The sequence below is a fragment of the Staurois parvus genome, unplaced genomic scaffold (genome assembly GCF_062004578.1).
Source record: "Staurois parvus isolate SC_StPar_1 unplaced genomic scaffold, SC_StPar_1.0 ptg000634l, whole genome shotgun sequence".
NCBI lineage: Eukaryota > Metazoa > Chordata > Amphibia > Anura > Ranidae > Staurois > Staurois parvus.
The window spans coordinates 14,602,076-14,616,048 of NW_028318430.1; the positions used below are offsets into that span (position 1 = coordinate 14,602,076).

General features: G+C 38.6%; 1 protein-coding gene across 3 annotated transcripts in view; it reads right to left on the reverse strand.

Moving 5' to 3' along the window:
• Window positions 1-13,973, reverse strand: part of MYO16 (myosin XVI) — a 468,341-nt gene that overhangs the window by 94,980 nt on the left and 359,388 nt on the right. For all 3 annotated transcript variants that reach the window (XM_089693597.1, XM_089693596.1, XM_089693595.1), the window contains exons 21-22: window positions 10,044-10,116; window positions 2,620-2,772 (exon numbers count right to left, since the gene is read on the reverse strand). In XM_089693597.1, the coding sequence (XP_089549723.1) occupies window positions 2,620-2,772; window positions 10,044-10,116 (226 nt within the window). The remainder of the gene's footprint in view (window positions 1-2,619; window positions 2,773-10,043; window positions 10,117-13,973) is intronic.

Consider the following 13,973-nt stretch of genomic DNA (forward strand, 5'->3'; position numbering starts at 1 on the left):
AATTGGAAAATGAGGTCACAGTGGCAAAAAGAATGATTGACGGTTGAAACTAGTGATGGGCCGAACACCCCCCCATTCAGTTCACGGTCGAACATTTGAACCTACCGAAAGTTCAACTGTGAACTTCGACCAGGGACAATGCACTAAGCGGTATCTTACCGCATTGTGTATGTATACCTCACAGCTAATAAAATACTGCATGAGTTATATTATTCAGTCATGCAATATTTTAATAGTGAAAACATTCTTTAATGTTTCAGCTGTGGGGTTCCCCGCTGACAGCTGAATGTAAAAAGAATTGCTGGAAATTCAAAAATATTTTTTTAAAATGGCGTGGGGTCCTCCTCATCCATGCAAAGCCCTTCGGGTCTGGTATGGATTGTGAGGGGAACCCCCACACCAACATTTTAAAAAATGGAATGGGGGTCCCCTCAAAATCCATACCAGACCCTTATCCGAGCATGCCGCCTGGCATGTCAGGAAAGGAGGGAAAGTGCCCCCCTCCTCCACCACATGCCCTCAACATGGGGGGTTCTTTGGGGCAGAGGGGCTCCCCCTGTTGATGGGGACAAGGGCCTCTTCGCTGCAACCATGGCCGGTGGTTGTGGGGGCCTGTGGATGGGGGCTTATCAGAATCTGGCAGCCCAATTTAACAAGGGAGCCCCCAGATCCTGCCCCCATGTGAATGAGTATGGGGTATGTGGTACCGCTACTTTTTCACAAAAAAAAAGTGTAGTGTAAACAATGACAGAAGACAGTCTTTGACAAGTCGTTTTTTAAAAACAAAAAAAAAAATGTCCCCTGAAGTAGATCCAACGTCAATTACGATGTCCACTGCCACCGCCAACTTGAAAAAAGAAAAAAAAACGCTCCACTCTCAATGCTGGTTCCCGCAGTCTGAGCTGCACCGGCTTGACAGTTCTTAGATAGTGTGATGATGTCACAGGGGGTGGGGTGGCCCAAAGTATTGCGCCTGACCTGTGGTAACATGTTTTTTATTTTAGGTAAAAAAATGTTATTCTTTAGAAACAATTTAAAATATTGCTCAAATATGTTGTTTACATATGTTATATTTGATGCATTTAATTTAGGCAACATGAAAGAAGGATCTTTCCTTGCCAGTATGATTAAGAAAAATAGAGCAAAGAAACTGTGTAAAGATGCACCATTTAATATAGTCAGGGTTCCTGAGAAATTACTTTTCAGCTTCTGTGCTAAATTGTAGGTACTGACAGTATTCTAATTCCATTGTGCCATATTATGCATGTATTTTAGTGATACAAGCTTCAGGAAAAAAATGGACCAGGGACAGTCAGTGGATTCAAAGTTTTATGAAGGATGGTTTCCTGTAAAGCTAAGAATGGCTTCACAGGTCAAGGGGGAGAAGACAGATGTCAATTTTCCAAGACTTATCAGTGAACTGTTTTTGTTTCCTAATATATATTTATTTTCATAATGTAAAATTGTATAATTTATATCATTTAGGACTATGTTTTGTTGTTATGGGGCAAATCAAAAGGCTTTGCATTGTTTTAGAAATTTACATTCACTTTAATACCAACTGAACATTGTTTAAATTTCACTGTGTGCAGAGAGTTTCTAACCATGTGAACTCCTTTTTTTAGGTATTAGATGTGCATGCTTACTAAAGTTGCACCTGAGTGTATATTTAAAACTGGTCATATGAATGAAACAAGCAATAGGAAATATATTATTGTATATAGGAAACAGAGTTACACGATATGGAACTTTATATTGGTATAACTTTTTTTTAAATTGCCTATACTGCCTAAAAAAAGTGTAGTGTAAAAAATGACAGAAGACAGTCTTTGACAAGTCCTTTATTAAAAACAAAAATAAAAAAAATGTCCCCCGAAGTAGATCCAATGTCAATCACGATGTCCACCGCCACCGCTCACGACGCTGGTTCCCGCAGTCTGACAGCTGCATCTGCTTGACAGTTCTTAAATAATGTGATGATGTCACAAGGGGTTGGGTAGCCCCACCCCCTTGTGACGTCATCATGCGCTGTGATTGACCGAAGCATTGCACCTGACCTGTGGTAACATGTTTTTTTTTAGGTATAAAAATGTTATCCTTTAGAAACACTTTAAAATATTGCTCAAATATGTTGTTTTCATATGTTGGCACAAGGGTGCCACAACAAGTGTTCTGGAACCCGGACAGGTTGAGTCACACATGTCATGTACAAAATAGAAAGCAGTGTGATAACTTGGAAAACATTAATATCAAGCTGGTGATACAGATACTGGAGAGCAGTTTAATTCTAAAATTTGAAGTATCACAGACCTTACCACTACAAAGCATTGATCCTAGTGTTTAACCTTTAGCTAGTATATTTTTCTTACATCTTTTATTGTTATTTACTTACAGATGCATCGTATATGTATGTCATGAATACCGAAATCAAATCAACAATGCATAGTCAGTTTAGGAACGCTGAGGATATTTACACAATTGGAAAATTAAGATCATCTGATGTTATGAAATAAAGTAAAGTACCATATTGCATGAAAATACAAAACACACAATTTCATATGGGTAGCTGGAGACTGTGTGCATAATATTTACAGTTGTATATAATGAAAAGAGAAATACCTGGAAGAAAAAATCCAGTACTGTTGTATGGTTTCCAGGACAATACATGGTTTCCATGGAAACTCCTTCTTGTGCACATTCAGTTTGTTCTTGCAGGAAAAGCAGTTCATTCATATACTGGTGGATTTTTTCATTGGCAAGATTAATGCACAGCTGTTAATATAAATGAAAAAAAACTCAATAAAATGACTACATAAAATAGATTTGTTTTTGTTTTACAAACAGATGAACAGTGCGAGTGTATGTGTTTTAGACTATTTGAGCTATATAGTGTTAAATAATGTTTTTAATATTACATTATGTTAAAGTTGCCTGGAATATTGGGGTGTAAAATTATGTGTCATTCGGTACTGAAAAAGAGTATCTGGGCCCAATACAGTCTACTGATGTCCTGATTTTGTTAGGTATGACACATGCTCCTGATGTTATGGCCCGGTGATCATTTACTTTGAAATAAAGATGTGGATGTCAAAGTTAACCACTTGACCTCCAGAGGATTTACCCCACTTAATGACCAGTCCTCTTTTTGCTACTCAGCGCTGCACTAATTCAACGGATAATTGCGCGGTCATGCAATGCTGCACCCAAACGAAATTTACGTCTTTTTTTTCACACAAATAGAGCTTTCTTTCGGTGGTATTTGATCACCTGTGCAATTTTTATTTTTCACGCTATAAACAAAAAAAGGCCAAAAATTTTGAAGAAAAACAATATTTTTTACTTTCAGCTATAAAAAATATATAGTAAACTCAAAGTTGGTTATAAATTTAGGCCAAAATGTATTCTGCTCCATGTTTTTGGTAAAAAAAATCCCAATAAGTGTATATTGATTGCTTTGTGTGAAAGTTATAGCGTCTACAAACTATGGTATAGATACTGCAATTTACGCCTTTTTTTTGCTATACAGCGCTGCGCTAGTTTAATGGACAATTGCGCAGTCATGCAATACGGTACATAAATGAAATTTACATCCTTTTTTTTCCCACAAATTGAGCTTTCTTTTGGTGGTATTTGATCGCCTGTGCGGTTTTTATTTTTTGCGCTATAAAAAAAAAGGCTGACAATTTTGAGGAAAAAAAACAATATTTTGGACTTTTTGCTATAAAACATGTCCAGTAAAAAAAAATTTAAAAATCAAATTTAGTCATAAATTTCTGCCAAAATGCATTCTGCGACATGTCATTGCTAAAAAAAAAAAACAATATGTGTAAATTAATTGGTTTACGTGAAAGTTATAGCGTTTACAAATGGCTGCAAAGATACTGGGATTTTTATTTTTTTTTAATACTAATAATGGCGGTGATCAGCGACTTATGGCGGCGATCAGTGACTTATGGCGGTGATCAGTGACTTATGGTGGGACTGCGGCGGACATTCTGACATTGGGGGGTACTGACTTGGGGTCACTGACATCCCCAGTGACACCAATACAGTGATCATTGCAAAAAAAAAAAATGCTGACACTGTACTAATGGCACTGGGGAGGAAGGGGTTAAGTTTATTTTTCAGGGAAAGGGTTAACTGTGTGAGGGGAGTGTTTTACTAGGGGGCGGGGGGGTGTACTGCAGGGAACACCGCTGATCGGGAGAGAGAAACTCTTCTGTCCCGATCAGCGTGACCTGGAGCTGTCAGGGAACTGACAGAAAGCACAGCTACTGCAGCTGTGCTCTCTGTCAGCGATTGCCGCCGATCGCCGGGACATAGCCGGTAACGACCGACTGTGACCCGGCGACTGACATCCACGACTGTGATCGGTGGGACAGGTAGGGCGGTGGCGCGCCTCGCGCGTGCCCCCTACCTGTTTACAAAACACACGTTTTAAAATGTGCTTTTGCCCAGCCGTGCCGCCCTGCCGCCCTGCCACCGTATTTATACAGGGGCTGGGCGGCATGTGGTTAAGGAGCATTTTGTGACCAGTTGTCTTTTTGTGGAAACTACATACTGTATGTAATATAACAGGTGTTGTAAGCACTCAAAGAGCTTCTACAAGTAAACAGGAAGGACTACAGGAGGCAATAGCTTTATTGTAAAAGCAGGGTGTAGCGCTAAAATATCGATATAAATGATTAAAATACAAATATTTGCACTTATATCAAATAACAGAAGCACACTAAAATAGAGTGACTAAGTGATATGAAAAGTGTCAGTTTCATAAATAATCGTTACATATACGCATTATAAAAACGCATCAGATGGTCAGTGTTTTTGTTTCCCCCCTTTTTGTGCTGTACATTTGGAATAAACACCTCCTGTTTAAAGGATAATACACTATCTGGCCTCCTCTTTTTGGGGCTCCTTGTGAGCTTTAAACAGCCACAGCGGCTGTACCAAGTGTGGCAGTGGATACAGGAGAGGGAGTGGCACCTGACCAGACCAGACCATAAAAGGACCTCCAGCTTTCTGAGATTGGTATTTCTAAATGCGCAGTCTGATTGCGTATCTGGTGAGTGCGCAATCCTATCATATGGGTCACTTCACCATAATACCGGATCAGATCACTGGATTTTGAAGATCATCACGATCTTTCATGCACCTTAATTGTGGACTGTTGTTTGGTTAATACGTCTGGCACTTTGTACTTTAATGGTCACCATTAAGTGACACAGTTATCACTTTGTATTTCACTTTATCTAGATACAAGCACTTTGTCACTGGATTTTCATGCTCATCTATGATGCGTTTTTATAATGCGTATATGTAATGATTATTTAAGAAACGGACACGTTTTCATATCACTTAGTCACTTTATTTTAGCGTGCTTCTGTTATTTGATACAAGTGCAAATATTTGTCTTTTAGTCATTTATATTGATATTTTAGTGCTACACCCTGCTTTTACTATTTCATTTGGAGGTTTTATATGGTACCTTTTGGTGTTTAGCAGCTTTTTTAAGCACTCACTTGCTCTTTTGTTTACTAATAGCTTTATTGCACTGACCTGTTGTCCAGTCACAGTCTGTCTTTCTCAAGGCAAGAAGCATAAAACGTAATACCCCATAAAAAGCTCACAAGGGACCAACAGACCAACAACCCCCACCTTAAACATACTATGTGTCACAACAAGTATAGACATATATATAAACAGTGAGCATGACAATGCATACAACAGAGCAGATCACCTAAATGTACAATAAAAAAGCAAAAACACCACATAAAGAAGACTACATGTTCCAGCTAGCCAGCCAGCATAAAGCATGCTGACAGTCGGAAACACAGCCAGGAGAAGGCTTTAATGCAAACATAAAATGAACATAAGATAAGGCAAAGACAGAAAGGATGAAATAGAACAGTGACTCCCTTGCAAGGCATGTGGCCTGGTCTGGTTCAGGAGTAATGGTTTGCAAACGCACTGCTCCCCTTCCTATAGTTAGCCAGGCCGCATGCCTAAATAAGGATCTTTCATGATTTTTAGATGGAACCCACAGTGTAGATTAAATGAGCCAGTACCATTAAAAATATAAAACCACATAAGGTATCCCCTAAAGATTCTTTGAAAAAAAAAACAAACATGCAGTCTGGCTGATCAGGAATAGGGGGGTCAGCAAGTGTATGCCCCACCTCCTGAATCATATCAGGCTTCCTTCAATACTGGCAGGATACCTTGCAAGGGTGGGGTGTAAAAGCTTCTATCCCAAGGCACTTTTAGCCCATGTTGAGAGGATAAGGTTTGTGGGGGGTCTGTGGTGGGCCTTAATGGAATCTGTATGCCCCCTTTAAATTAGGGGCCCCCAAGATATCCACCCCCCATTATGGATGTGTACAGGGTACTTAATCACAAAGAAAATGTAAATCATAAAGAAAAAAAAAAAAAACGCCCTTAAAAAGTAATTTCTTAGATAAAAAAACAACAAAAATATACAACGTCCACTGATGTAATTTCAAGGGTAATCATGTTGTCCAGTGGCAGAAATCAATGTCAATCCTGATGAGCAATGCCCAATGAAGTTGACCCACCCATGCGATGACACACATACCTGATGAAATTTGTATGCCACAGATTCTGTATGTAAACAAATGGGCATTCTAGGTGACATCACTGACCAAATATGATCATGATCATATTTGGTCAATGATGTCACTCAATATCCCAGTTTGTTTACAAACAGAAGACAGATGGAGATCTGTAATTTTAGGAAGATAGTGCTACTGTTGCTAAATTGCAGATCCCCTGGTTTGTTTAAAAACAGAAGCCAGCTAGGGATCTGTCATTTAGTGGCAGTAGTGGTATCACCGCTAATGACAGATCCCCCGCACACTGATTAACCTCCTTAGCGGTATTCCTGAGTGTAGCTCGGGGTAAAGTTTCAGTACCAAGAGCGGTAACCCCGAGCTACACTCGGGCTTACCATGCGGCGTTGCTCAGGGAGTGCCTCCAGCACTTACCTTGTCCTTCGCTCCCACAATGTGTCCCCTGCAGCTTCCCCAGCCATCTCCTCCGGCCGATGCCGGCATCCGGCTTTCATGTTCCGGTCCCTGTGACGTCGGGACGTACGTGGCCGGAACCGGCGGCAAATTTGAAATTTTTTTAAAATGTCATTTTTTTTAAAATGACTATTACATAGTAAAACATTGCTGTTTCAATCGTATATGTCAAATAGAATGGTGCAGCGCTAAATAATAGAGCACAATTTATACACACAATATATGCACATGCGTGATATCACTCTGATGGTGATCCATAAATACAAAAGTTCAATATAATAGTGCGGATCATGGAGAGATCCTAATTCCAGGTGAGTGGACGTCCTGATCCAAGGTGTGATGATAAGTGTGAACCACACAAATAGGTGAAAAACGCACTCACCAGATGTGCGTTTAATATACGCAATATGTAATCCTGCGTCACCAGGCCATAGAACGATCATCAGATCCCAGATCAGATTGCACCCAGATCACCATCCCGGCTCCACAGAAGTAAGGTCATCCGAAACAGCTACCAGGTATCACCACCAGGGTCCTGAGTCCTCCAGATGGGCACTGCGAATGATAGCACTCACACAGAGTGCCCAATAAGAGACCTCATAGCGTGATACTGCTTAAGATACCTTTATTCAGGGTTGGTTGGTGTGGGGTACATAAAAGATTGCTGTTTCAATGCATTTCACATACATTTTGTCCCGAGTGCTTTGTCCTGTGCCCTGCCTGCATTTTGACTGTTCTTTCTGCCTGGAAACTTAGAAAAGTCCATGGCATCCAAAAAGTGTCCCTTTACGTCCAAGCGGTTTTAGACCAGCTAGAGAACAGCGATAGTAAATCAGAACCACTTGCAGAATAGAGTGATAATGATTCGTGGGGAAATTCGTCATCAGACACTGAAAATGATTTTGTGACTTTACTCAGCGATGTGCAAATTTGCCTCTGTATTTCAAATTTCAGTGTTTTTGGTTTGATTATATTATTGAATTACATTTATTATTATATTATTATTTTTTATGATTATTTATTAAATTATAATTTATGATTTTGTGTTTCAAATTTTATCCTACCCGGGATATTTACTAGACTCTTGTTTGGACAGATTTCAGTGAGTTATACCTAAAAATTACAGGCCTACAATAAAAAACTACATATTTCCATGCAAAAAATGGTACCGCTTTCAGCACAAAAAATCGGAAATAATCAGACCGCCGAGGAGGTTAAAGAAATACATTTTTTAAGGAATACATCCTGCTGCATCCACAACTTCCTGTGCAAGGTCAAGGCATCCCAAAAGAATGATATTTAAAGAATTTGTGTAATTTTAATGTCGATCTTTAACCACTTGTGTACCGGGCACTTTTACCCCCTTCCAGACCAATTTTCAGCTTTCAGCATTCTCATACTTTGAATGACAATTGCACGGCCATGCAACACGGTACCCAAACTAAATTTTTATCATTTTTTAGAGACAAATAGAAATTTTGTTTGGTGGCATTTGATCACCACTGGGGTTTTTATTTTTTTGCTAAACAAACTAAAAAAGACCAAAAATTTAAAAAATAAAGTTTTTCTTAGTTTCTGTTATAAAATTTTGTAAATAAGTAATTTTTCTCCTTCACTAATGGGCACTGATAGGCTGCACTGATGGGCACTGATGAGGAGTCACTGATGGGCACTAATAGGTTGCACTGGTGGGCACTGATAGGCAGCACTGATGGGCACTGTTAGGTGGCACTGATGGGCAGCACTGATGGGCACTGTTAGGTGGCACTGATGGGCAACATCAATGGGCACTTTTAGGTGGCACTGACGGGAACTGATGGGCGCTGTTAGGAGGCACTTATGGACAGCACTGATGGGAACAGTTAGGTGGCGCTGATGGGCACTGATAGGCACTGATAAGCAGCACTGATGGACACTGTTAGTTGGCACTGATGGGCATTTATAGGCGGCACCCATGGGCACTGTTAGGTGGCACTGATGGGCATTGATAGGTGGCACTGATGGCCACTGTTAGGCAGTGCTGATGGGCACTGTTAGATGGCACTGATGGGCAGCACTGATGGGTGGCACTGATAGCACTGATTAACTGATGGGCACTGATTGCCAGCACTGACTGCTATCACAGATGGGCACTATTGGCTGCACTGATGGGGCTACACTGATCACCAGGACACTGATGACCAGTGCCCTGATGATCTGTTTAGATGTCCCCCTGCAAAATGCTGCTTACCGGCTCTCCTCTCTTCATGCGCTGTCAGTGTAAGGAGAGGGCTGCTAATAACCGGCATTTCCTATTTATCCGGTGAGCAGCTGCGATTGGACACAGCTGGTCACATGGTAAAAGCAGCTGTGATTGGCCTGTTCCGTAGCTATGTGAACCAAAGGACACAGTGATCAGGGGGCGTGGTTCTGGGAGGACATCCATGGATGCCCTCCCAGAACTAGCCGAGTGTGCTGTAGCCGTCTTTCGGCTATAGCGCAGTCGGGAACTGGTTAAGCCACATTAAAAGACCCTCTCCCTGCTGAACGATTTTTTTTTTAAACTTTGCATTGGTACAAAATCTTCAATTTTGGTAAATTATAGGTGTATGTCTCTAAAGAATAATCATCACTACCTGCTAAAAATCTGAGTGCATGTAGCTCTTGGTTATGCTTTGATCCAAGGCCTTGTTGTGTGTTAAAAGACCATTTTTTAATCTGTGATGGCTGTAGCTCCACCCCAGGTTGAATCTCAGTTTGTGAGCATTTCTATGTGGGAGCTAAAGTCAGTGCTGTAGCCATAACCCCCTGTTCTGTACAGATGTGATATGCCTCTCCTCCTCTCCTCTACTGTGGCAGAATCATTTGTATAACTTCATGCTAAGGAGCAAGTTATACAAACTATACTGTCACAGTCAGTGCTGGCAAGACTATGTGATGAACCGCTGCTTTGAGACTAGTATTTGGCTTCATGTTTTACTAAATAGAAATTAATTAAATAAATGTATTAAAAAACACACTTACTTGTTCAAATGAATTTTTTTGAAAGTCTTCAAAGCCAAACATGTCCAAAATTCCAATTGTGAGGGGTGGATAGCTAAAATATAAAAAGAAAAGTTATTTGACAACAAATATGCAGAAATAATTGAAGTTTTTAGGGGGACTTAAATGACAGTAGAGCTGCCAGCCAAGGTTGACTTGCTTGTAATGGTGCATGAGTCATTATCCTGTTTTTTTACTTAGTGAGTTACTGACATGGAACAAATTTGCAATGCGTGTTCAAATTTTTGAGACTTCGCTGTCTGTATGCTTTTTCATGGGTTGCAATCATTATATATTGAATTCAAAATATGGATGGTGGTTGCAGAGCGTACGCCATTACAACTGCAATTGAGCAATGCTGGATTCCTGTTGCTTTCCTTACATTAACAATTTACTTTAAAAATATTGTGACATTAAGTGGACCTCCAATAAAATGTTACCATAAACTTATCTCAACAGTCTTTTAGGGATGGATAAATAAAGAGCAATAAAGGGATAAAATACTTATCTTTTTATAAGAATGATGCTTCATCCTGCATTGATCACATGAAATAAGGCCTAGATGTATGGTCATATAACCTCTAATGTTCAATGGTTATGCTAATCCGCCATCCTATGATCAAATGCCTAGGCCCCAAGACATGAGTTCATCACCCAGTGTATGAACCATTTTCTCCAGCTAAGTATTTCAACCATATTATTACTTGTTATTTATCCATCCCAGCAGGACCTTTAATATAATTTTAAGCTTTATACATTTCTGTATTGGACAACTTGTACAACTTGAATTTTAAACTAAATAAATTAATATCTTTAAATAAAACCAAATTGCATATCTCTTGCCAATATCTTTTCAAGTCATAGAAGACTTTTTGAAACACTGCAATGAAAGTGCAAAGATGTCTACCTATTTATTTGATTTATATGATCATTATCAAGAATAAAATAATATTACAACTGCTATAACATTCCATTGAATACAAAAAACTAATTTGAATTTTTATTTGATGCATCATGATCATGAATGAAAAGACTATTAGATTTCTGTTACTTTACAAGCAATAAATGGGTTTGAATTTGATCATTATCATGAATGAGAAGAAAATCAAAGGATCACCATCCATTAGCAAAATTGTCTTTTTGTTTGCAAGACAACTGCAAAGGTTTTAATAGCCTGCTGTAATGGAAATTTGCCCTGCTTTAAACCATCAGGGACCTTGTTAAAGAGGGTCTTACTGCAGGTTTTATGAATAATGAGAACAACATTGTAATTGTAGTATAATGTCATTTTACAGACTACAATATGCATGCTTTAGTTTTTTGAACTACTTTTTTTTCACAATGAATTCATAAACAATATTACTTTAAAAATAGAACTCTTTCACAACAAAATGTTGTTATGGCAGCATTGCAGACATAGTAGCACATACAGATTTGGCTCCATCAAAAAGCATTTGACATTTATTTGTGGCACCTGTCACATATGAAAATTTAATGTCCTCTGCTGAATTCTTGCTCTGCCTTACAGGCTATATAACAAAATATATATGATCGGCTAAGCATATATCTTTTTTGTCGGTGTATCTTTAATGTTGCCCTATAAAACGTGACACAAAGCAATGGTAAACACAAACCTATTAACTTTGTGATTCATCATTATGGTAAATTGTGTTATTTTTTATTATTATAACATGCTGACTGCATGGTTATTAATTGCCACTGATTTAATGGCATATAATTCTCTCTAAATGCACTTTTTTTTATTACTGCCTACAACAAAAAAAAAGCTGATTATGATTATACAGTACATGGTGGCATCCATTTTTATATGTTTAGTGCTCTTTGCAGTTGTGATGCTAATCCATTTAGAATTTGTTACTGTAACAAAGCCTGAGCTAATATTTAACTTTTATGGATTTTGTTGGTTTTCCCTAAGCTCAGGGGATAGATTGCTTTTGTCTGTTATTGGGTGGGAGTCTGTAATTAGTTTGGGATAATAAAGTTTATCAGACCCAGCCAATCCCTTCGATCTGAAGTATAATCTGAGGGATGAGAAAGGCATGGAGGCACCTTTCCAGAACTCTTTCTCCCCTGGGGCTTCTCCCTTGGAGGAGGACTGTGTAAAGAATTGCTATCAGAGGGTCACCAAGGAGCTACTGTAGATAGGAGCTGCTGTCTAGACCTTGTTTTTTGAGAAGCCTAAAAACTCCTTAGTGACTGGAGCCTGATTACTGTCATTGCATTCTGTGAATGGGCAGTGGAGAAGTTGAATGGCAGGATTCCACAGCCCATTCACCAAAAGTAGTAATATAAGTTCTGTGAATTGCAGAGAGGTCAGAAGTGATCGGGCGAGTGGCACAACTTTTCTCGGTTGCAGCAGCAGCAATTGACTCTCACAGTACAAGAAGACAGTCCCTCAGGGCAGTATCTGGTGGCTATGAGGAGACATGGCAGGGAGGATTTTTAGCAGAATAAGTAGCCCACTGGTTTAGGGGAATAAACTCAATTACACATAACTAATGTGTATGGTACTGTATCCCCCTCAAAAAAAACTAAACTTCAGGTTTAAAATAAGGAAGGAAACAACAAAGTGTTACTTGTTTAATCAGGTGTAGAATGTCCTTGCTAGCTATTGCACACAACCAGTTTGTATGAAAGTATGTGTACATGTGCCTTCCACCTGCTGAAACATCAAGCAGATTTGCCATTAACAGAGATGGTATGCATCTTAAGAACTACTTAATGCCACTTTTATTGCACAAAATATTTTTGGAAGCATTACTTTCCCACCAACATCTTGTGATCCTTCAGGCTAAATATTTCCCTGTAAAATCTTTCCATACGCTCTCTTTTACATACAGTATATTGGTAAATGAAGTTTACAACAGTTGTGAACAAAACAGATTAAACTTTTCCTAAAGAAAGTAGAGCACGTCTACTAAGAATTTAACAAAATCCCTAAACATATAGGAGTTGATTTACTAAAATTGGAGAGTGCAAAATCTGGTGCAGCTGTGTGTGGTAGTCAATCAGCGTCTGACTCAGCTTATTCAATTAAACTTTGACAAAAAGAACAAAAAAACCAGAAGCCGATTGGTATCTATGCACAGCTGTACCAGATTTTGCACTCTCCAGTTTTAGTAAAATAATCCCCATAGGATTGTTTATATCTGTGACAGTTGCCTATATTGAAAAATATGCTTCTGAAAGTAAGGCTGACCATATAAAGATTTCCAGTTTGGGCAATAACAAACTTCCCTGGCCATTCAATCAAAAAGCTTCTAAATAACCACACAAAAACACTACTTCCTCCCTAGGAAGTGAATAATCAATTTTGTTAATTTTTTGTGATGAACTTCTAAATGTACCCAATCTATCTCAAAATTTCACATAATCTAATCCATCCACCTAATCTGATATAGTGATAATTAAATAATGAATCACCCAAACAATATATAATCAGAAATATTCAACCAATGAAAAATGAAAAAAATAAAAAGAATGAAAAAATATATTCAACCAATGAAAATAAAAATAAAATAACAAAAAATATATATAAATGTCCAAGTCCCCAAAAGAAAGTTCTTTTATGTGTTCCGTGAGGCAAAACGATCCTAAGACTCCTTGATATCCTCAAAGGAAAAGAAAAAAATCATAGTGTAATACCCTAATATAAGTAAAAAACACTTCACTCTGTGCCAACTCAAATCACATCAAAAAAACAGTGAGAAATCAATAAAGTAAAAATAAACGTGAGAAATCGTGATCACTCCAATCACAAGTGAAAGGTGATACTAGATACCAGTACCCTTATTACTCCAGCCAAAAATTGATGCTAAATACCATTACCCTCTTAAAACATATTCAGGCATATACTGTAACACAGGAAAGGTATTTCTCCATCTTCCTTAT